A 24,369-nucleotide genomic window follows, 5' to 3' on the forward strand; every position below is an offset into this window, starting at 1 on the left:
TCCAACATAGGTGTTCATGCCCAAAGAGATTACCAAATCCTCCCTCCACTGAAAATGACACAACTTAGGGTGAGGCAGGATCAACAGGTAGTTTTTCACCAAGAACTAGTGATTCTTCAGCAAGAATCGAATAGGACAGTGAGCACAACTTTTAAATTGTTTCTTCTGGCAAGAAATAATATCAAGATCAAATCTTGATCCAATCCAAGAACTGGAGATCGAACAGGGTAGGGCGGCAAGAGCAGGAAGAAAAAGAGCAGAAGGCAAGAGCAGTCTAACTATGTTGTCTTCTCTCTATATTCAGCGAAATGGGCTTTTAAGGCTCATTAAGCTTTCAGGCTCACTTCCTATTTAATGCTGGCTAGCTTGTTTCTCTTTGAATGACGTGGGACCCTATCATTGATCTACACATCAGCCACATGGATTTAGCCTAGCCTCTGTCACAAGGCCTGGCCGAATTCACTGTTGAATACAGTGAACCCTTGAGTCCATCACTATGGGTTCTTAATGGGCCCCACATTTACACTAAATGGTCCTTGGGTCCAGCCATCTTATGAAGGCCCAAGGACTGTGGGCAGATGCTAGATTAGCCCATCAGGTATAATCGTCAATAGCCTTACACTTAACCTCTCAGCTCATAATGATCAAACACTACCCGACAAGAGAGGACCTCTCCCTCGGCTGTAAGGTGCAGTGCTTCACTCTCTACTCACATGGATCTCCGGAATTAAAACAAATTTCAATGATTGAAATCAACTATCGGCAGTTTAGGTTTCCATCAGAGAGAGCGCATCCCCGATCATTCACTTTGTCCGACAAAGGGGCTGATTTTGTCACTATGATCACCCACTCAGATGAATTCTCGGACTATCCCAACATACCCAGGTTTTGACCCCTCTAAGGATCTCACTGATTGGCATATCAGTGACAGTCCAATCCGACACCTAGTACAGTATCATAATCGAGTCTAGGGGTCAGGTGTAACATTCCAGTTTTGCCCATCTATCTCCAAGGTCCAGGGCAATACTGGAATTTTGGTCTGGTTCAGGGTTTCAAGAAAACCTACACTACATATACCTCAGGTCTCACCCTGGTAGCTGAGACAAGCCACCCCAACCAACTTGGTAGTACACCAGTGTCAGCCTTGGCAGGATAAATCTCCCCAGACCTATCCAACGACTGTGAAGATTCTAAACTAACACGAGTCTCATATGTGTCCAGTTTAAGGGTATTACATAGAAACACACCATAATAACACGAATCAAATATGTATTTTATTCATTTATAATAAATGTCATAATGTACATCATGTTGATTGAAGCAAAGGGCATACACTGTCTAACAACTCCCACTTGCACTTAGGTCCAATCGGGTATAAGCCGGAATCCCATACTTTCCACATGTTTCTCAAACACTTTCTGTGTTAGTGGCTTAGTCAATGGGTCTGCTACATTTTCCACTGATGGAACCTTCTGAATCAGGACGTCCCCTCTTCCAACTATCTCCCATAGTATATGGTACTTCCTCTCGATGTGCTTTGACTTCGAGTGGGCTCGTGGCTTTTTAGCCTGAGCAATGGCTCCTGTGTTGTCACGTAACAATGGAATGGGTGATGTGCTAGATGGAACTACTCCTAATTCCTAAATGAACTTCTTCATCCATTTGGCTTCCTTGGCAGCTTTACTTGCGGCAATGTACTCGACCTCGGTTGTGGAATCTGCAGTAGACCCTTGTTTGCTGCTTTAACAGCTAACTGCATAGGACCCACTGTAAAGATGTATCCAGATGTAGACTTTCTATCATCTGGATCTGATTGGAAATCGGCATCGGTATACTCAAGGATCTGTAGTGAACTACCATCAAATACTAGACAAAACTCTTTTGTCCTTCGAAGGTATTTCAATATGTTTTTCACAGCGGTCCAATACTCTTGTCCTAGGTTAGATTGGTATCTATTTACCACACTCACGGCCTGAGCAATGTCTGGCCAAGTGCACAGCATGGCATATATGATGCTCCCTATGGTAGAGGCATAGGGAACTTCCTTCATGCCCTCAATCTCCTCAGGTGTCCTGGGAGACATACCCTTGGAGAGAGTGACTTTATGCCTAAAAGGAACATTTCCTTTCTTGGAGTTCTCCATACTGTATCTCTTGACTATTTTGTTAATATAAGTTGACTGGAATAATCCTATTATCCTCTTCGATCTATCTCTATAGAGTCGAAGTCCCAAGATATAAGAGGCTTCTCCAAGATCTTTCATGGAGAATTGTTATGAAAGCCATACTTTCACCATAGTCAACATTCCCACATCATTCCCAATGAGTAGAATATCGTTTACATACAGAACCAAGAACGTAACCTTATCTTCATTGGTTTTCCTGTAAACACAGGGCTCATCCGGATTTTGCTCAAAGTCAAACTATTTGACTGTAGAGTCAAACCGGATGTTTTAGCTCCTAGAAGCTTGCTTAAGTCCATATATGGATCTATTAAGTTTACATACCATGTGTTCCTGACCTGCAGCTATGAAACCTTGCGATTGCTACTTATAGATATGTTCAGTAAGATCTCCATTCAGTAACGCAATTTTGACATCCATTTGCCAAATCTCGTAGTCATGGTATGCTGCTACAGTTAGCAGGATTCTAATAGATTTAAGCATGGCCACAGGCGAAAAGGTTTCCTCGTAATCGATTCCTTCTTTCTGAGTGTACCCTTTGCAACAAGACGACCCTTGTAGGTCTCAACCTTACCATCGGGGCCCTTTTTCCACTTATAGATCCATTTGCAACCAATTGCTTTTACCCCAGGGGGCGGATCTACCAGAGTCCATACTCCATTGGTCTCCATTGAGTCCATCTCAACTCTCATAGCATCTACCCACTTCAAGGAATCTATGTCCAACATAGCTTCCGTATAAGTCACGGGATCCTCATTGGTTGTGACTTCCACTAAGTAACTTTCTTGGTCATAGCCGTAACGAACTGGAGGCCTGGATTCTCGGGTAGATCTCCTAGGCTGGTTATTAATTGGAGCTTGTGGGACATTTCCCACTACTCCTGAGATTTCCTCATCAAGAACTTCCTGACGATGATTGTTCAGGATGTAATCTTCCTCCAAGAAATGGGCATTTCGACTACATAACACCTTCTGTTCTCCTGGGTTATAGAATAAATACTCTACAGAGCCTTTTGGGTAACCTACAAATAAGCAACGACTGGTCTTAGATTTCAATTTGTTGGCACTTGTTCTTTTAACATGTGCCGGACAACTCCAAATCTTCAAGTGTCTTACACTTGGTTTCTTACTGGTCTAAAGCTCATAGGGAGTCTTCAGAATGGATTTAGTTGGAACCTGGTTCAGCATGTATATCGCCGTCTCTAATGCGTAACCCCAAAAGGATGTGGGTAATTCCGAGTGTACGAGAAGTGATAAGACCATATCCAATAAAGTCCGGTTTCTCCTCTCTGACCCATTGTTTAACTGTGGTGTAGCAGGAGGAGCTAGTTGTGATACTATCCCATTTTCCTTTAAGTAGTCCCTAAATTCGTCAGAGAGATATTCGCCTCCTCGATCTGATCGAAGGGCCTTAATGTGTCTCCCCAACTGTTTCTCGACCTCTTGCCTGAACTCTTTGAACTTTTCAAAGGATTCAGACTTGTGTCTCATTAGGTACACGTAACCATACCGAGAGTGATCATTGGTGAATGTTATAAAATAAACGTGCTGGTTACATGTCCTAACATTCAGGGGACCACATACATCAGTATGTATAAGGTCAAGTATACCTGTTGACCTTTCAGGCTTAACGTTAAATGGCCGTTTCGTCATCTTACCCCGAAGGCAAGGTTCACAAGTTGGAAGATCTTCTACGGTTAGAAAATCCAAAGGACCATCCTTTACCAACCTTGTGATACGATCTATGTTAATGTGGCCAAGTTGGTAATGCCATAGGCACGTGGGATTAACTGTATTATGGGTTCTTTTCTTGGGGTTATTATCCGACATAGTTTCGGTTATATTTGTTTTCAAAGAAGGATAGAGAACATAAAGACCATTCTCAAGTTCTCCATATGCGAGGAATTTGTTATTCCTTTTGATAGTAATCACATTAATAAAGAGAACATAATAACCATCCGCACATAGTTTTGAAATATAAATTAAATTTCTTCTCAAATTGGGTACATAAAAACAATCTTTTAATGTATTATTCTTTCTCTGAAATACAATTCTATAGCTGCAATGCTTGCAGAAGTCCCCAAGTAACGAATCACTTCACTGTCACCCAGTCTTCTGCTTGTCTTGAACCCCTGCAATGTGTTACATGCATGAGTAGAAGCCCCAGAGTCAATACACCAAGAAGCAGAAGTCACCAATATATTGGTTTCTATGACAAAGGATTCGAAATTACCTTGTTTCTTGGTCTCTAGGCACTAAGGATAGTTCCTCTTCCTGTGGCCAGTCTGTTTGCATTAGTGACAAGCATCTGATGCTTTGTCCTTCCTCTGCTTTTTAGGCTTGGTAGTTTTCTTCAGAGGTTTCTTCTTTGCCTTCCTCTTCTTGTTGCCCGATTTGCCACCTTCAACAAGCATGTCAATGGGCTCATCCTTCTTTATCAGTTCATTGGCCCTCTGCAACATATTGCGGAGTTCTTGGAGGCTAACATTAGCTTGTTCATATTGTAATTCATTACGAACTGATTGAAGGAAGGAGGCAAAGAGTTCAGGATGACATCAACTTTGGTGACATGATCTAGCCTAGATCCAAGAGCCTCCAGTTCATTGATGTACCCCATCATCTTAAGTCAATGGTCATGAGCTAGTTGGTTCTTGGACATTTGTGCGGTCATAAACTGTTTTAAGACCATCTGACGAGTAGAACGATTATGCTCCTCATACATTGTCCTTAGACTATCCAAGATATCTTTGGACACTTCGATCTGATCGAATTGTCGCTGTATCTGATTGTCTAAGGTGGCTATGATATAGCACTGGGCAAGAGAGTTTTTTTTCTCCCATTCTGGATATTCCCTCTTGCGGGCATCAGAAGTCCCATCACCCGGACAATCTGGAGCAGGGTTCTTAGCAACCCTGTCCAATTTCTCGGGCGTCAGGACTAGCATAAGGTTACGATACCAGTCATCGTAATTTGGGCCCTTAAGCTTATTATCGTCCAACAGTTTGGCGAATTGTCTGTTTGCCATTTCTGATAAAAGGCAAAGCAAATATTAGTCCACAACCCAATTTGATTCATGTTATCTACATAGATATGGCTTTTAATCTATGTTTCATTTCCATTTGTTCATCTATGAGATTTCCCTCCTATCTCAGTGACAGAGACTGCGAACTATCTCTGGAAATGTGGGAAACCACATAAAGTGCATGGAGCCAATTGTTTCAGCTGCATAACCCCACCACCTTCTGTGAAGGATCACATCCACTCATCTCATGAGCTTTCCCTTCGGCCTTTGTTAGACAAGGTTCATTGCCATTTTAGGTTAAACCTTTTTGTCTAGTGAGTGCTTACCCATCATATTCGTGAACGCCAAGGTACCGTGAGAGAGTCTTCCATTTTAGGATAGGCCCCTCCCACATCGGTTTATGACGCCCCTATCATCTTATGAAACAATCCAACAGATCCAACAGCAAATGGATAGCCCAATTTTATGGTGCATTTCCTCATTACTGAAGGACCCATCTTCATGTTAATGATGGAAGGCCTTTAGAGAGTTCATCATATGAATCTCCCTATCACATGCACTCATATTTTAGTGGAGGGAACGAAATATTACGCCCTAGTTTTATTTAGGTCAAACCAAAGTAGCTCCCACTGACTTTCTCAAAGCCAGATTTAAATGGGCCCTAAGCGGCTAGGGTTCTGCACGGTTCCTCTTGGGGAGGAAGCTGATGTGGGGCCCACCAAACGGGGAGATCATCCAATGATCTTATGGACACCATGACAATGATGTGCATTCAGCCATGGTGTGCGTAAGAGCCACTATCGAAATAATCATGGGCCAAGTACTTATGGTCCATGTACGTAGCACATCATACATCCATACATCACATGCATGAAATAAATTGATCCAATCAATTAGAATATCTATAAAAACTTTAATTAATTAGATTAAATCAGTATCAGCCCAACATAGCCCATAATGTTATCATATAACATTATCTGGGTGCATAGGCTGTACTGCAGAAAGCAGTTCGGCCATGTAGCTAATTTAGGGCTGATTCAGTCATTATCATATTAAAATTAGGTTTTACAGAGGTGGGCCGAATTAAAGATTGAAGTGGGCCATCAACTCTTTGGCCTGAATCGAATTAGGGTTAGAAAAACCAACCCCATTGAACCAATAATTCGGTCCAACCAGTTTGGACCAAATCTGGTGTAAATCGGCCCAAGTTTTGGTGTCCAGTTCAAGATTTAATTCAAGAATATTGATATGAAAATAAATTAATTCAAGATAATCAAATTATCAAGAAACTAATATCAGAGGGCTGCACTGTGATCTTCTCTGTTACATTCTCCAGCGATCTCCAGATGGAAATAAAATAGAAAAACCAAAATTTTCTATTATTACATCACATCAAATTCCTATAAAATTTGTCTAAAAAAAATTATTTACAAACCAGAATTGAATAGAAGAGAAATCGCAAGGTGTGCCAATCTTGGCACCATAAAGATTCGATCTCCATCACATGTGCAACCCAAAAATTCAAGAGAAATTCACAAAACAATTCTATAAATTTCAGAGAATAATAAAGATTTATTTTCTAGATCATTTGCCCATAATCTGGGAACCAATTCCTAGAAAAAACACTAACAGCGCAAATCGGGTAGAACCCTTTTTGCCCATTTGCACAGATTCAGATCTGTCCTAATTTGGTTCAAGACTTGAACCTGGCTCTAATACCACTGAAGGGATGGGAGATCCATCATATGGATGCCCAAACCCTGTAGGAAGGTTGGGCGAAATTTCAAAAATTTTTTTACTCCCATCCGGGAATCCTATTCCCAATTTAGAAAACTGTATTTTCAAGGTTCGTTCTTGTAACCAAACTAGACCAAATCTGAAACCAAATTAAGAGAGGGATATACGTAATACGGAATCCACGCAAGAATGCTCCTCCCAACGTAGGTGTTCACGCCCAAAGAGATTACCAAATCCTCCCTCCACTGAAGATGACACAACTTAGGGTGAGGCAGGATCAACAGGTAGTTTTTCACCAAGAACTAGTGATTCTTCAGCAAGAATCGAATAGGACAGTTAGCACAATTTCTAAATTGTTTCTTCTGACAAGAAACAATATCAAGATCAAATCTTGATCCAATCCAAGAACTGGAGATCGAACAGGGTAGGGCGGCAAGAGCAGGAAGAAAAAGAGCAAAAGGCAAGAGCAGTCTAACTGTGTTGTCTTCTCTCCATATTCAGCGAATGTGTCTTTGGAGGTTCGCCTTGCTCTCTTATTTATAGCCTTAAAGAGAAAATTTCCTAATCCCATTAGGAGTTTCCTAATCCAAATCTTTTATTTGGATCTGGACTCTTTAAGTGATAAGGATAACCCCTTATCCTATTTGCAGATAAAGATCAACCTTCCTAATCAAATTTGGAGTTCCTTTGATCCAATTCTTTATTTGGATCTGGACTCTTTTAAGCGGATAAGGATAATCCCTTATCTTATCTGTTGATCCAAATCCCAGATCCGCCCTTGTTTAATTAATCTAATTAACATAGTTCGAAATGGGCTTTTAAGGCCCATTAAGCTTTCAGGTTCACTTCCTATTTAATGCTGGCAAGCTTGTTTCTCTTTGAATGGCATGGGACCCTATCATTGATCTACACATCAGCCACATGGGTTTAGCCTAGCCTCTGTCACAAGGTCTGGCCGAATTCACTGTTGAATACAGTGAACCCCTGAGTCCATCACTATGGGCTCTTAATGGGCCCAACATTTACACTAAATGGTCCTTGGGTCCAGCCACCTTATGAAGGCCCAAGGACTGTGGGCAGATGCTAGATTAGCCCATCAGGTATAATCCTCAATGGTCTTACACTTAACCTCTCAGCCCATAATGATCAAACACTGCCCAACAAGAGAGGACCTCTCCCTCGGCTGCAAGGTGCAGTGCTGCACTCTCTACTTACATGGATCCTGGGAATTAAAACCTTTTGCAAACATTTTGAAACCATATATATATATATATATATATATATATATATATATATATATATAAAATATTTTGCATAAATGAATTTCAACAATTGAAATCAATTGTCGGCAGTTTAGGTTTCCATCAGAGAGAGTGCATCCCCGATCATTCACTTTGTCCGACAAAGGGGCTGATTTTGTCACTATGATCACCCACTCAGATGAATTATCGGACTGTCCCAACATACCCAGGTTTTGACCCCTCTAAGGATCTCACTGATTGGCATATCAAAGACAACCCAATCCGACACCTAGTGTAGTATCATAATCGAGTTTAGGGGTCAGGTGTAACATTCCAGTTTTGCCCATCTATCTCCAAGGTCTAGGGCAAAACTGGAATTTTGGTCCGGTTCAGGGTTTCAAGAAAACCCACACTACATATACCTCAAGTCTCACCATGGCAGCTGAGACAAGCCACCCCAACCAACTTGGTAGTACACCAATGTCAGCCTTGGCAGGATAAATCTCCCCAGACCTATCGAACGACTATGAAGATTCTAAACTAACACGAGTCTCATATGTGTCCAGTTTAAGGATATTACACAGAAACACACCATAATAAAACGAATCAAATATGTACTTTATTCATTTATAATAAATGTCATAATGTACATCATGTTGATTGGAGCTAATGGCAGACACTGTCTACTAGTGCCTTGGCCCAAGCGTTTGCCTTTTGAAAATTATACAATTTTTTGCCTTTTTTTTTAACTCTGACAACCCCCTATTTTCTAATGTTGTTCATTCATTCATCTTAATAAAATATCTTCTTAAAAGGCAAATAAAATTATAAAATAATTATTTTTGTGTGAGAATTAAGAATTTAAGACCCTAAAATGGACTTGTTTGGCTTGCCTTGATGTGCATGGCACAAAGGTGACTCGTAGATTTAGGAATGTAATATGTTTTACATCACATTAGCTACTTGAAGTAATGCAATTGAATTAAAAAAGAGATTGTGGGCTTTACATGCTTGAAAATGTTTTATATGTTTGATTTTATTTTTAAATTTTCATTTGAATATGTTTTACATGTTATGCTTATGTATTTTAACTTTAGACAATAGTTTTTCTAAAACCATTAATTTTAAAAATTAAGTTTATATTTCTTATTAATATTATGTTTAATATTTTTTATTTTTTATTTTTGTATTTTTTGAATTCTTTGGCTTTTTTTTTGAAATTTGTCATTTTTTTTTTTAATTTTTTTAGCAATTTCTTTTTTGTATTATTGCGCCTTGCTTTAAAAAGGCGTGTGCCTCGCCTTGCACCTTTCGCCTCGGGCGCAAATTGGCCCTTGCGCCTTGCACTTTTAAAACACTGCTTTACCTCTTAAACCAAGGCCTCCACAGCTCCTTTGCCACAGCCGCTCACTCACATGCTCTGGAATTATCAATGCCAACCCAAGTAGCTTGCAAAATGCTGCCATATTTTAGTGCTCACTAAATAGTGAAACAAAAGTTCATCTATCACTGGTATTGGGTGAGGGTCTTTGACCATGATGTGGTTGAGGGCCCTATAGTTTACACAAAATCTCCAGGACCCATCTGTTTTCCTAACCAGTGAGACCAGAGAGGAGTATTGACTGTTGCCGGGTTGGATCATCATTTTCTGTAGAAGCTCTTTCACTAGTCGTTCAGTCTCTTGTTTTTGGTAGGGGGCGGGGGTATTTGTAAGGCCTAACATTGGCCAGAGGAGCTCTAGGTGTAATGGGGATTTTGTGGCCATGGCAATATGTTGGTGCCAGACCTATGGTCTCCATATAAAGACATCATGATACTCAAATAAGAACTCCAGTGAGTATCCCCATGGTAGAGGATGATATTGGTCTTGGATGATTTGGCCCATTTGCATGAAGATAGATACCCCTTCAGCTTGGCTGCATTTGATAAGGGATTTGAGGTTATAGCTGTGATAGAATCAGGCCTAAGCCCATTCAAGTGCACCTTATTCCTTTCCTCCACTTTGAAGTCTATAGTAAGTTGACCCCAACCACAGATGATAGGGTCCAGTTGCTGAAGCCACTGAATGCTCAACACTATATGAGCCCCACTAGGTTGAGTTGGTGGAGGTCCACAGAATGGATGATTTTGGATTTTTCACGGACAAGTTCTTACAGAGTCCTTCACAATTTAAATGGTTGTCATTTGCCATGTGTACTTTAAACAGAGTGATGTATTGGCAGGCAGGCATGTGGATCACTAAATTCAGGGTGCTCCCACTATTGATGAGTGTTTCGACTGCTGCTACAGTAACCCGAACCAGCAAGAAGAAGAAGAAGAAGAAGAAGAAGAAGAAGAAGAGAAGAAGAAGGAAAATGAAGGGACTGTCGAATCTGATGGGTTAACCTTATCAGTCGACCCCTTAATAGTAATTAGTCTCTAATTACTTGTACAAAGACTAAACTACCCTTACTTAAGTGCGGGGCAGAGTGTCTCTAATAAAACAGCCACATAAGCATGCAACTTAACAAAGACAAGTTGACTAAACTACCCTTATTCGGCTCACTCTAACACTCCCCCTCAAGCTGGAGAATATATGTCATATAATCCCAGCTTGTTACATAGATAGTTCACTTTTCCTAAGCTTAGAGCTTTTGTAAAAAATCTGCCCACTGATCACCCGAGCCCACATGTTCTGTGCTTATCTCTCCAGCAAGAACCTTCTCCCTCACAAAGTGGCAATCAACCTCTATGTGCTTCGTTCTCTCATGAAAAACAGGGTTGGATGAGATATGGAGTGCGCCTTGATTGTCACAGTACAATTTCATAGGTTTATCCATGTGGAACCCGATTTCTTGTAGGAGATTCCTCAACCACACTAATTCACAGGTAGTGTGTGCCATGGCCCTATACTCGGCTTCAGCACTGCTTCTAGCCACAACCGTCTGCTTTTTACTCTTCCACATCACAAGATTTCCTCCAAGAAATGTGCAATAGCCTGTAGTAGATCTTCTGTCATACATTGAGCCTGCCCAGTTTGCATCTGTGTACTCAACTACTTCAAGTTTTCCTCCTGGTTTATACATTAGCCCACGGCCCAGAGCTCCCTTTAGATATCTTACAATTCTAAGAACTGCATCCCAGTGAGGTATACGAGGGTTTTGCATGAATTGGCTCACCACACTGACTGCAAAGGAGATGTCTGGTCTCGTGATAGTCAGATAGTTCAGCTTCCCCATAAATTGCCTTCTTCAGTCTGCACACCTTACCATCCTCCCCCTGAGCAACAAACCCAGGTGGTTGCTCCATATATACCTCCTCCACAAGGTCACCATGAAGGAAGGCATTTTTGATGTCAAGTTGAAACAGAGGCCAATCATGCATAACTGCTAGGGAAATTAACACACGAACAGAGCCAATCTTAACTACCGGAGAGAATGTCTCCATGTAGCCCACTCCATACAACTGTGAGTAACCTTTAGCAACGAGTCTGGCCTTCAGACGCTCCACACTACCATCTAGCAAGTATTTAACAGTATACACCCATTTACAGCCACAACATGCTTACAAGGTGGAAGAGTAGTGAGCTCCCATGTTTGAGTATATTGAAGAGCAAAGAGTTCCTCTTCCATTGCTTGCCGCCACCCAGGTGAACTAAGAGCTTCTTGGACATTGTTAGGTATAGAAATAGATGACAAAAGTGAAACAAACTGACGATGTGAGGCGGAAAGGTGAGATAATGAAACAAAATTAGAAATGGGATGGAGAGTAGAATTGCGTTTACCTTTCCGTAAGGCAATGGGTAGGTCAAGTTCTGAGGGTTCAGCAACAGGAGCCATGACAGGATCCGCAGATAAGGTAGAAGTTGGAGGAGTGGCCGGTGTCGTTCGACGTGTATACACTTACCGGATCGGTGGTCGTTCAGTAGTGATCTTTACTGGATGAGGTGATGTGTCTACTCCAACAAAAACATCCGCAACTGGATCATTGACAAGAAGAGGAAGAGGAAGAGGAAGAGGAAGAGGAAGTAAGGGTGGAGACGAAGGTACTTCAGGTCCTGAGAAAAAGGGGATAGACTCAAAAAAGGTGACATCAGGGCAAACATAGCACTTCCGAGTAATGAGATTATAACACTTATACCCTTTTTGAGTCCGAGAATAGCCAAGAAAGACATATTTAATGGAGCGTGCATCTAACTTGTCTATTCCAGGACTCGGATTGTGAACAAAGCACACACAGCCAAAGACACGAGGAGTTAATGGAAGTGGAGATAAAGTGGGGAACAAGATAGAGAAGGGGGGCCGATCATTAAGAATGAAGGAGGGCATCCGATTAATGAGGAAACATGCAGTGAGTACAGCATCACTCCAAAACCGTTTAGGAACACTCATATGATGAAGAATAGGCCGAGCAGTTTCGAGGAGCTAACGGTTTTTTCGTTCAGCCACCCCATTTTGTTGAGGAGTGGATGCGCATGAGGTTTGATGAATAATGCCATGTTGTTCTAAATACTGTTGAAACGAAGTAAGAAAGTATTCACGACCATTATCTGAACGAAGAACTTTGATTGGAACACCAAATTGTGTACGTATTTCAGCATGGAATTTTTGAAAAATGGAGAATAATTCACTTCTTTCTTTCATTAAGTAAATCCTTGTCATCCTTGAACAATCATCAATAAAAGAGACAAAATACTTGTACCCATTATAAGACTCTATCTTGATCGGGCCCTAAACATTTGAATGAACCAAAGAAAAATGACTCAACATACGACTTTCAACTCTAGGACTAAAGGAAACACAACGATGTTTCCCAAACTGACATGACTCACACTGTAAAACTGACAAATGACTCAAAGACAGAACTAATATCTTGAGTGCCTTGAGAGAAGGATGTCCCAGTCGACAATGCCACTGTAGAGGAGTAAGTGAAGTCTGAAGAGCAATTGAGGATCCACCATCTCAAGATAATACAATCCACCAGCTTCATGCCCCCCACCAATCTTCTTCCCCATCTTGAGATCCCGAAAAACACAAGAGGAAGGAAAGAAGGTAACAGAACAGTTAAGAGTCTTGGTTAATTTACTAACAGACATAAGATTGAAGGGAAACTTAGGTACATATAGAATAGATGATAAAGAAAGAGAAGCCATGTCAACAATACCAACACTACAGATGGGAGATGAAGAACCATTGGCAAGTGTAACAGTTTGTGATGTGGAAGTTTCAGAAAGAGAAGAGAACACACTTGGAGTCCCGGTCATGTGATCAGAGGCTCCAGAGTGAATAATCCAGGGAGAGGTTTTAGATGACATGCAAGCAATACCTGAGTGGGCCAGAGTAGCAGTGGTATGCTGTGAAGTGGTTTGAAGGAACCGTTCATACTCATCACGCGGTACATTTACCATCTCCCTTCCAGAAGCAGATGTAGATGTAGAGGGAGTTAGGTCCGCCGGTTTACTATCACTGGTATCAACCTCACCAGCTATAGCATGATAAGCCCATTTAGAGGGAGGGCCATGTAGATCATAACAGAAATTCACCGAGTGTCCTTCCCTGCCACAATGGGTACATTTCCTTGTAGAGTTGCTCTTTCCTTTGCCACGACCTCCCCCTGAGTCACGACCACCACCTCGGCCAAACATGGAACTACCACGGCCTCCTCGGAAGGCATGTCCTCTCCTTCTTGTACCACGTCCACCTCCTCTGGCTGTCACAAGTGCTGATCTATCAGACTGTGTGGGATTCTCTATATGTCCCAAAGAAATCCTACGAAGTCGTGCAAATGCTTCCTCAAGTGTAGGAAGAGTAGAGCTCCCTAATATTTGGACTCTAACTGGTTCATACTCCGATTTCAACCCCACTAAGAATCTTGTAACATCTAGTTGTTCCCTCTATTGTTGCTGAACTTTAACATCTGGAGTGAGGGGATGATAGACATTGAGTTCATTTATGAGATTCTTCATGCAGGCATAGTACTCTTCTAGGGTTTTGTTTCCTTGTTGCAAATCAAAGTATTCCTGATAAAGTTGATATACCCTTGTAGTATTATTTTGTCCAGAATACAGCTTCTTAGCATGTTCCCATATATCCTTAGCCGTATCTAGGAACATGAAGTTGGTACTAATTTTTGGTTCCATACTATTCCATAGCCAGGTCATGATTTGAGCATCCTCTTGTTCCCAGTCATCAAACCCTGGAGAGTCAGCCGGTGGTTTATTTTCTTTTACATGCTTCACTTTCCGCTTTGCCTTGAGGAAAACTTCCACTGATTTGGCCCATGGAACATAGTTCTCACCATTCAGTTTAATTGAGGTCATTTGTACACCTAGATAGTCAGAGGGAACTACCACATTAGGTTTCTGATCATTATATGCATCTCCCATTGCTGCCATGATACTCTTTCACCGCTGCTTCTAACCTGAATTCCCAGCTACCAACTGAGTGCTGTTATTAGGAGTTTGATGTTCCAGCACCTATAGCAGTCCCTAAGCACAATAATAGGTACACAAGCCTTGTTCTTGTTCACACCACTACTGATTTCACAACATCAGGAACCACATAAGCATCAATTCAACACTTACTAATCACATGCAAGCCCTCTTACAACCACTTAACAAAGATTGTGCATCACAAGCACCACCACATAGTCATATCTGTTACACCCGGTACAGACCTGTTTAACACCTTTAAGAGGGCACTACCCGACCACAAAGAACTCAGCTAGGTCACTGCATTACACTTTGCACAATTCGGCCACTTACAGCAGCCTTTACACCATTCAGCCACTTACAGCAGCCCTTACACCATTCGGTTACTGTAAACACAGTCCGTTCTTGGGATTTTCTCCAAGAACTAGGGCAACAATAAACCTAGTTCTCTAGGTTCTGATCAGTACTCGCAGGTTTTTGAAGGTTTTCTACCCAGAAATACCAGCAGCACAAGGGGAAGAAATAACCGACCTTCTTTTGAGAGTTTCAACCAACCATTCACTGCTGAAGTCATTTTCTTAATGAAGAAGTTATGCGCAGTAGAGAGAGACGAGTTGAGATGTTTCAGACCTAGGACGAACCAGTTTTCTCCATTGACAGCCCAGAAACAAAGAAAGAGAGGTCATGAACACTGCTGAGATGTTCACGAACTGAAGTAGGTCAGGAACCTTACTCTGATACCATGTTTCGACTGCTGCTACAGTAACCCGAACCAGCAAGAGGAAGAAGAAGAAGAAAAAGAAGAAGAAGACAAAGAAGAGAAGAAGAAGAAGGAAAATGAAGGGACTGTCGAATCTGATGGGTTAACCCTATCAGTCGACCCTTAATAGTAATTAGTCTCTAATTACTTGTACAAAGACTAAACTGCCCTTACTTAAGTGTGGGGCAGAGTGTCTCTAATAAAACTGCCACATAAGCATACAACTTAACAAAGACAAGTTGACTAAACTACCCTTATTCGGTTCACTCTAACAATGAGGATGACACTTGTTGGCCTGCTAGTTGGCCTTTAACTCTCATGGTCTGAGGGGATGTTAGACCGGTCAAGGCCTGCAAAGATATCTCTGGGGCCTCAGTGTCATAGGCCCCCTCTGGTAGGCCTGTAATCGGATCAAACTCGGGTCATATTCATCTAAATCTGAGTTCGATTCAACAGGATGTTAGCTGCATCTGACTCCGATCCAAAATCCAATTGGATTGTGTGCAGGGCATCCGAGTTCAAATCTGATTGAATTTTTTGGGTTTTAATCCGACTCCGACTGATGCTACTGTAGATAAAACAAAAGTAAAACTATTCTATAATCTGTGATTTTTACTCAAAATTTGAAACAATTCTGTAATCCGTGAAACATAAATTTTTATTTCAGAAGTTTTGAAATAAAACAATTCTTTACTTGAAACAAAAGTAATTTATTCAGAACAAATGAAAATATAATCTGTAATCTATAATTTATTCAGAACAAACAAGAATACAAGATCAAATTAAACCTGTAAACTGTAATTTAAACATGTAACCTGCAAGGCGACAGTGAGCGTTGTCTTGTTCTTGTTGGTTGTTGCAGAGAGTGAGAGTTGAGAGAGGAGAGAACGACAAGGTGACAGCGAGAGTTGTAGTCTTGTTCTTGTTGGTTGTTGCATAGAGAGTCGAGAGAGGGGAGAACGGCAAGGCGATGGCGAGAGAGAAGAAAACCTGGGCTGAGAAGAAAATGTCGAGTAATTTAGGGTTTAGGGCTGGCCAACTGTAGGTTTGAGGAACAGATTTCCTCATTTACCCCTAAGAGATTTTATTTATTACATTAATGTATAAAAATATAACATATATATATCGGACTTGGATTTTTATCGGATCAGATATCAGATCGGGCCATGGGTTTACAGATATTGTTGACAGGCATATCCTCTGGGTTGGCACTGCCTTCTACAGTAGTATTTGGTCCCTCTTTGCCACCAGGCCCATCAGATTGTAGAATGAACACTTGTTAGGCATTACATTTATGTCCTTGGTTGAACTTCTCATCAAAATCGTAAAATAGGCCCTTTTCTCTTCAGGCCTGTATTTCAGTCTAGGTTAGCTTCTTATAAGGGACGTTGGGTGTTGTAGTGGGGTTAGTGGATTGGGGGGATTTAAGTATAAGTCCGATCGGTCAGCTTATCTTCCTGAGCTGGCTCAACTTCTCTTATTGCAGTCTAGCTAGTCCCACCGTGGCCAGAATTGTCAACTGGCTAGAGGGCCTTGACCTCAATACGGATTTCCTTCGTAAGACCTCTGTTAGAATAAATAGTTTTATGTGCTGTAGGTGCCACAAGGGGCAAGTATGTCTTTATGGTTGTTTGAAGTGTCGCCCTATATATATTAATAAATTCTGGCACCACCAGAACTGTGTTTTGGATTGCAACTCTTTCTTCTTTGTTTTTTCTACTGTCTTACTTCTAATATGGTGTCAGAGAAAAATGACTGGGATTAAGAACAGATCGATCAAATTTTCTCTTCTTCTTGCTGTCTTCTTCAGATTGAGATCAAAAGGACCAACTCTCGACTGATACAGCAGAACTCTTTACCTCTTTCTTCTCCCCCTTGGTCGTGTACCACAAAAAAACAGAAACTGAAGTTGCTGAATGCTGTGAGGAAGTGTGTATTTGGTTTCAAACCTTTTTTTCTGTGGATCATGTGATCCTTATACCTAAGAATGGGAATTCTGTAGGTCACAAATGATCTGTTTTTTGACTGGCAGCATTGCTTGTGGTCCCTCCTGGTGGTTGAGGTGATAACATGGTCTGGAAGTGTGGACTGTGACTGTGGAGTCTGTAGTGGACTGTTTCAGCCATAAAAATAACCTAATTTTTTTTTGGAAAAAAAAAATAGTTGGTTTGTGTCCAGACTGCAGTGGGTGTATGTTGACTGTAGTTCTAGTGTGTTTGTCGGACTGATTTGTGTCAGGAGAGACCCTTGGGTGTGTACTTGGAGCTGAATAGTGAACAGAATTGTGTCTTCTGAAATTTTGCAACTCCAAGTGTGTGTAGATCAAAACGGAATGAGTGGGGGGATGGATATGGGTTTCCCTATGGCTGTGATTCCCTTTGATGGACTCAATAACCTTGAGTGGTCTAGAGGAATTAAGCTCAACACTACTGCCAAGGGTTGGAAGTGCTGAACATGACAAATAGTAAGGTGAAGGAACCAAAGGTTGGAAGTGCTGAACATGACAAATGGGATCAAGAGAATAGTATAGTGATGTCGTGGTTCTTAGTGTCCATGCTGCCACAAGTGAGGGAAACTTTTATGTGGGCTGAAACAGTTTGTGAAATTTGGGAACAAGCAAAATCTACCTATTCAGAACAAAGACACTATGCAAAAATCTACCAATTGCAAGCTGAATCATCCACTTGTAAGCAAGGGAAGAGGAGTCTCTCAGTATATTACTCAGATTTGACATCAATTTGGAAGGAGTTGGATCATTATCGAAGTGTGAATTAGAAGTGTGATGAAGATGCAAAAGCTTACATGTCCCTTGTCTCCTAGTAGAAGGTATTTGCTTTCATTTGGGGCCAAATCCTATATATGAGTCTATCAGAGTACAGCTCTTGGGAAGCAAGGACTTACCTTTAGTCTAGGTTGTACTATGCCTTAGTCCAGTTGAGGAGAGTAGAAGAAGTGTGATGAATTGTTTAGAGGGGGAACCAATTGCCTTGGTAGTCAAGGGAGGTACAGGTGGAAATGGTAGGAGTTCTTTTAAGAAGGGTGACTTCCAAAAGCTAGTGGATATTAAAGACAAACTTTGGTGCACACATTGTTAGAAGTCCAGAAATACTAGAGGCACATATTGGGATCTCCATGGGAAGTCTAAGTGGGCTCAGGAATTAAGTTAAAAATCAGCATCTTATTAGGGAAAAAAGCCAATTCAGCAGAATCAGAAGAAATATAATTCAGCAAATGTGGCCTCTCAAGAAACTATTCCCACAGTAACTCAGGAATGTCCCTTTGGTTCTAATTCCAACGTAGAGATTATCAATTCTTTTCGTGACCATTTGGACCTATATGGTAGGACATTTCGTCAGGTAGATTCTGGCCCTACTCCTACTTCCTTTGCGTCTACATCAAGTAACTCTGCCATTGCCTTCCATGTGTCATCTCGTACATCTGAATCCCCCTGGATAATTGACTCTAGAGCTGCAAATCACACGACTGGTAAGTTAAATTTGTTTCAGGCATATAACTTCCTCTTTGGGAGAGATAAGGTGGGAGTGATTGATGGTTCATTCTCTACCATAGCCAGTCAATGAACCATCTCCCTTCCATTTGGCCTTACCCTCTCTAATGTGTTGCATGTTCCAAAATTGCCTATCAATTACTTTGAATCAACAGTATTACTCATTCTTTAAATTACTTAGTAACCTTCTTTTCTTCTTGTGTGTTCTAGGATTTGACCTCAAGGAGGACGATCGGTAGAGGAAGTATGGTGGATGGTCTCTACATGTTGGAGAGTCAAACTATTCTTGTGGTTACAAAGTCTTCGAGTCTATCTAGTGAGAGTCAAGCCTACTTATGGCATAGTTGTCTTGGTCATCTTTCTTTTGATTCATTAAAGGTTATGTTTCTAGAGTTATTTAAGTATTTGTCATTAAATGAGTTGCAGTGTTAGACGTGTCAGTTGAGTAAACATTGTAGAAGTTCTTTTCCTTTAAGAAATAAAGATCTGAATTTCCTTTTCACATTGTTTATTCCAATGTTTGGGGACCTATTGCTCTACTTTCTGAAATTGGTTATAAGTATTTCATTACTTTAATTGATGAGGTGCCAAAGATTGTTAAAGATATTCGATGCATGATTTTACTCAATTCCAAATTGAGATTCATATTTTCTAGTCGGACAATGCAAAGGAGTATTGTCATCTCAGAGTTCTATGCTTTGTGTGGATCCCTTCATTGAAGCTCCTGTGCTAAGATACCTCAACAAAACGGTGTTTCTGAGAGGAAAAACCTCATCTTCTTGAAGTTGCTCGTGGGTTTTTACTACATATGTATGCTCTAAAATGCTTTTGGATGGATGTTGTTATGTATGTTGCATATATCAATTGTATGCCATCTTGGTTGCTAGAGTATAAGGCCCCGCATAAGCTTTTGTTTCCTAAGGTCCCTTTGTTCTCTATTCCAATGCGTCTCTTTAGATGTCGTTGCTTCATTCATGACCTGTCCCCTACTCATGGTAAGCTTGACCCTCGTGCTATCCCTTGTGTTTTTCTAGGTTACCCTTTGTCTTAGAAGGGCCACCAATGCTATGATCCAATTTCACACAAGTATTTTGTCACCATGGATGCATCCTTTTTTGAGGGTCAACATTTTTTCCCGATTTCTTGTTGGGGGGAGTAGGGTTGAAGAGAAACACACTCAGGTTCAATTACCTCCTCTTCCCGATCCTCTTTCATTCTATATCTTTGTCACCACAAAGGCCAGTAGAGTTCCAAGAGCCATGGAATTTGAAACTATGTTGCAAACATCATCAAACTCTCTAGAGGTAGATCCCCCTTAGCTAGGTACACTTGTTCCTATTGATATGCCTGATCCTCTTGATATTAATCTCCTGTTATTGTTGACCTTGATGTTCCTATTGCTAAGAGAAAGGGTGTTAGATCTTGTACTACTAGTCATCATGTCTCTCACTTTGTGTCTTATGATCAAATTTCACCTTCATATTGTGCTTTTCTTTCCTCCATTGACAACGTTTTTGTTCCTAAGAATGTTGTAGAAACTGTATCCGTATTCGAATAGACAGATGCAATGAAGGAAGAAATTAATGCCCTGCACAAGAATGGCACTTGGGAGTTGGTAGATGTTCCTGAAGGAAAAGAACCAGTAGGATGTAAGTGGGTGTTCACGGTAAAGCATAAGGCTGATGGTATTGTAGAAAGGTACAAAGCCAAATTGGTGGCAAAAGGGTTTACACAGGTGTGTGGAGTGGACTATGTAGAGACCTTTACTTTAGTAGCCAAGATGAAACTCTATTAGAATCCTCCTTTCACTGGCAGCTAATCTTAACCAGGACTTCACCAATTGGGTGTAAAAAATGCATTCTTGAATGGTGACCTAGAGGAGGAAGTGTACATGAGTTAGCCGTCAGAGTTTTGTGCCAAAGGTAGTGAGTAGAAGGTGTGCAGGTTAAAAAATCATTATATGGGTTGAAGCAGTCACTTTGGGCTTGGTTTAGCAAGTTTCACATGGCATTATAACAGATGGGGTTTAAACAATGTCAGTCAGATCATACCCTGTTTGTGAAGAAAGGTGAAGGAAAATTTGCAGTTCTAATAGTGTATGTTGATGACATAGTGGTCATAGGAGATTAGAAAACTAAAATATAGAAGTTGAAATTCTTAGCCATTCAATTCGAAGTGAAAGATTTGGGTCCCTTACATTATTTCCTTCGGATTGAAGTTGCCCACTTTGAAAAGGGCATCTTTATTTCTCAAAGGAAATACATCCTAGATCTATTAGAGGACACAAGCAAGTTAAGAGTGAAGCCAATTGATTCACCCATTGACCCTAATCATCACTTGGGTGATATTCAAGGGGAGGCTATGAAAGATGTGAAGAAGTTCTAGAGACTTGTAGGGAGACTCTTATCTATCCATGACCAGAACTGACACTTCTTATGTTGTGGGTGTCCTTAGTCAATTCATTCATAATCCCAAGACTACCCCCTTTGAGGTTGCAAAAAGGATTCTTAGATGCCTCAAGAAGTTCCCAAGGGCTGGTTTGTTATTTCATAAGCATGGACATCTAAAAGTTGAGGTGTATATAGATACTGACTAGGTAGGGGTAGTTGATGATAGAAAGTCTACCAGTGGGTATTGTATGTTTGTGGGAGGAAACCTAGTCACTTGGATAAGTAAGAAACAAAGTGTGGTGGTCAGGTCCAGTGCTGAAGAAGAATACAGAGCTATGTCTCATGGAGTTGCTGAAATCATGTGGATAAAAATCCTATTAGCTTTGTAGTTAACAATCCTATGTCACTCTATTATGACAACAAAGCTGCTATCAACATTGTATCCAACCCAATCCTCCATGATAGGACAAAACATATTGAAGTGGACAAGCATTTTATTAAGGAAAAACTTGTCAATGGAGAAGTATGCACTCCCCATGTCAGCTCAAAAGAACAACTTACAGATATGCCAAGGATCTCCATCACTTGTGGCCCAATGCTTTATGTGACAAGTTGGTCATGATTTACATCTATGTCCCAACTTGAGGGGGAGTGTTAGAATAAATAGTTTTATGTGCCGTAGGTGCCACAAGGGGAAAATATGTCTTTTTGGTTGTTTTACATGTCGCCCTATATATTAATAAATTCCGGCGCCGCCAGAACTGTTTTTTGGATTGTAACTCTTTCTTCTCTCTTCTTCTTATTCTTTGTTTTTTCTACTGTTTTACTTCTAATAACCTCCAATGAAACACCCCACCAATGCTTTCTCTAGCCATCCATGAACTCATGTGGCCAATCATTCAAATTCAATCTAATACTCACGTACAGATTCAGTTTGTTTTAAGTTTTGACAGTTCCTCATCATAATTCTTATAGGATGTTGGTCCAAATCTAATGCATAGGTCCTTTCTAAAATCAGTCCAGGTCACCCGAGGATGGGATTTTTGGTACCACGAGATGGCTTCACTATCTTAGTGAATCGAAGCAATGGCCACTCTCTGGTGGCTAGGGGTTTCATGGTACACAAAGTGCCTTTCTATCTTATAGATCTAGGGTCAACTTAGGCTGTTAGAATCTTTGTATATTTTTTTGTTCATCATCATCATCATCATGACCATTTTGTTCTGTTCAGTTTGTATATTTTTCTGTTGATGCAATAATATTATCTTTACTGTTGCTTATTGAAAAAAGGAAGAAAATGTTCACTTTAGAACAATTACTAGGAGCTACATGAATCCCGTTCCACCATTCCACTCTTCAGTGTCTTGTCTGTTGTTAAACTATGGGCCCTCAATCATTTATCACTACTTCAATCCATCTCTGTTAATCTGTTTTGGGCCGACCCTATCTCTGGCCCATCAGCATGCAATAGGAATTATACATTATAATTTTTTTGTTACTTGAAGATTAAAGTAGACTTGTGTATTTACATGCTTAGGTTCAATCATTCACAAGGAGCTTTTAACAAGGGGTGGTGATACTGGACATTGCAAATTCTTAATAAATGATGCGCACCCCTAACTAGTAGCAAAAACCAAGAAAAAGAAAAAAAAAGTGTTCTTTGGGCTGAAACTGTAACTGAATTGGAACATGCTTATTCCTAACGGCTTTGCTCTTAACCAAGATTAAATTTCCATTTCGATGGGTGTATCTTTATATGTTATTTAAAAAAAATTTGACATGTGCTTCTATGACATATACTGTTACAGGTCCACCGTTTCATGATTTTCTATTCTCCGATATACTTCAAAGCTGATAAACAGAGCCAATACAGAAAAAAAAAAGGGTATATATTTGAGTTTCCAGGTAAGGTTGTAGTGCTCTCTGATGTGCTCCATTGAGATGGCTATAGTCAATAAGTTAAAGCAGATACCCTAAATTGATTAATTCGACCTCCCATTCCAGTTGCCAGATATGATATTTTTTTGTTAACAAATCTGGACTTTTGCTTTCTCTGCTTATTCATCCAGATTCTTACGCTTGAAAGTGCTTGACATGGAGAAAAATAAAATGACATCTGGATTTCGTGGCCTATAGAGTATTTGTTTTGTAAACTGGCAAGTAAAATGTTTTTTTTTTTTTCTAATTGCATTTCTTTGCAATGATTTTTTCCTCCACCCTTTCCCTATTTTGTGGCAGTCTCCTTGTTGAATTCATTGTTTTCTATAGCATTTCATGTGTTTGTGTATATGTGTTAGAGAGAGAGAGAGAGAGAGAGAGGGGGGGGGGGGGGGCTTCATATTCATAGTTCTTTCTTATTAGTGATTAGTTGGTTCAAGATCTGGAGTCTATACTCTGATATAAAGTTTTGCATGGCCAACCGTGCTTCACAAACCGGTACAATGCTGGGAAAGTTGGGTGAAATTTTTCAGAGTTGAAATGTTGACAGTCGAAATGCTCATTTAGCTGCCTTTTTTCCTTATTTAATATGCTCCATTTTCAGTGTGAAACTTCTTTTGCTGCAATTACGTTTTACACAATCCTGCATCCTACCAATCAATGTGGACTACGCCACAATCCCGTCCAGTGAAGGAATAATCAACTCAAACATCTATCATTAAGACGTAATAGTACCTTAAAAATAAAATTAAACAAAACACAGCCTTAGTTGAAATGCGTGGGAGTGTATATAGGCCGAGTGTAAGTTCGGTGTATTTTTGCTTCAGATTAGAGTTTGTTTTATTTGTTTTATTATAAGTAAAATAGGAAGTAAAATGATGTGGTTCACAACCTTACATGAAAGAGAATGGAGGTGGGAGGGTTATTTGTTTGGGAGTGAGGTAAGAAGCAAGATGATGTTGTATTGCTGTCTTCACTTAATATGGCAGAGAATTGGATGAAAGTGGTGTAAGTTTTTATTAGTTTTTGGGATGCAAAATTTGCAGTCAGTGAGTGCAAATGAAATAAAGGCTCAGTTTGGAAGGACTACATGTACAATGCAAGCGCATACAAAATAATACAAAATACATGAATTTGCTCTCTACACATTTGTATTTATACTCCTTCCAAACTGAGCCAAAAG

At 40.4% G+C, this 24,369-nt stretch overlaps 1 protein-coding gene across 3 annotated transcripts in view; it reads left to right on the top strand.

The window, feature by feature from the left end:
• Positions 1 to 23,381, top strand: part of LOC148875449 (AP-5 complex subunit zeta-1) — a 68,182-nt gene extending 44,801 nt beyond the window's left edge. For 2 of the 3 annotated variants that reach the window (XM_088965761.1, XM_088965760.1), the window contains one exon: positions 23,057 to 23,381. In XM_088965761.1, the coding sequence (XP_088821887.1) occupies positions 23,057 to 23,103 (47 nt within the window). In that variant the 3' untranslated portion in view covers positions 23,104 to 23,381. Of the gene's footprint in view, positions 1 to 19,068; positions 19,361 to 23,056 lie in introns of those variants that run through there. The other variant, XM_088965762.1, reaches the window with a different exon arrangement.
• The last annotated feature ends 988 nt before the right edge of the window (positions 23,382 to 24,369 follow it).

This window comes from Nelumbo lutea, chromosome 1 (genome assembly GCF_056320005.1).
Source record: "Nelumbo lutea isolate HS-2025 chromosome 1, American lotus-T2T, whole genome shotgun sequence".
Taxonomy (NCBI): domain Eukaryota; kingdom Viridiplantae; phylum Streptophyta; class Magnoliopsida; order Proteales; family Nelumbonaceae; genus Nelumbo; species Nelumbo lutea.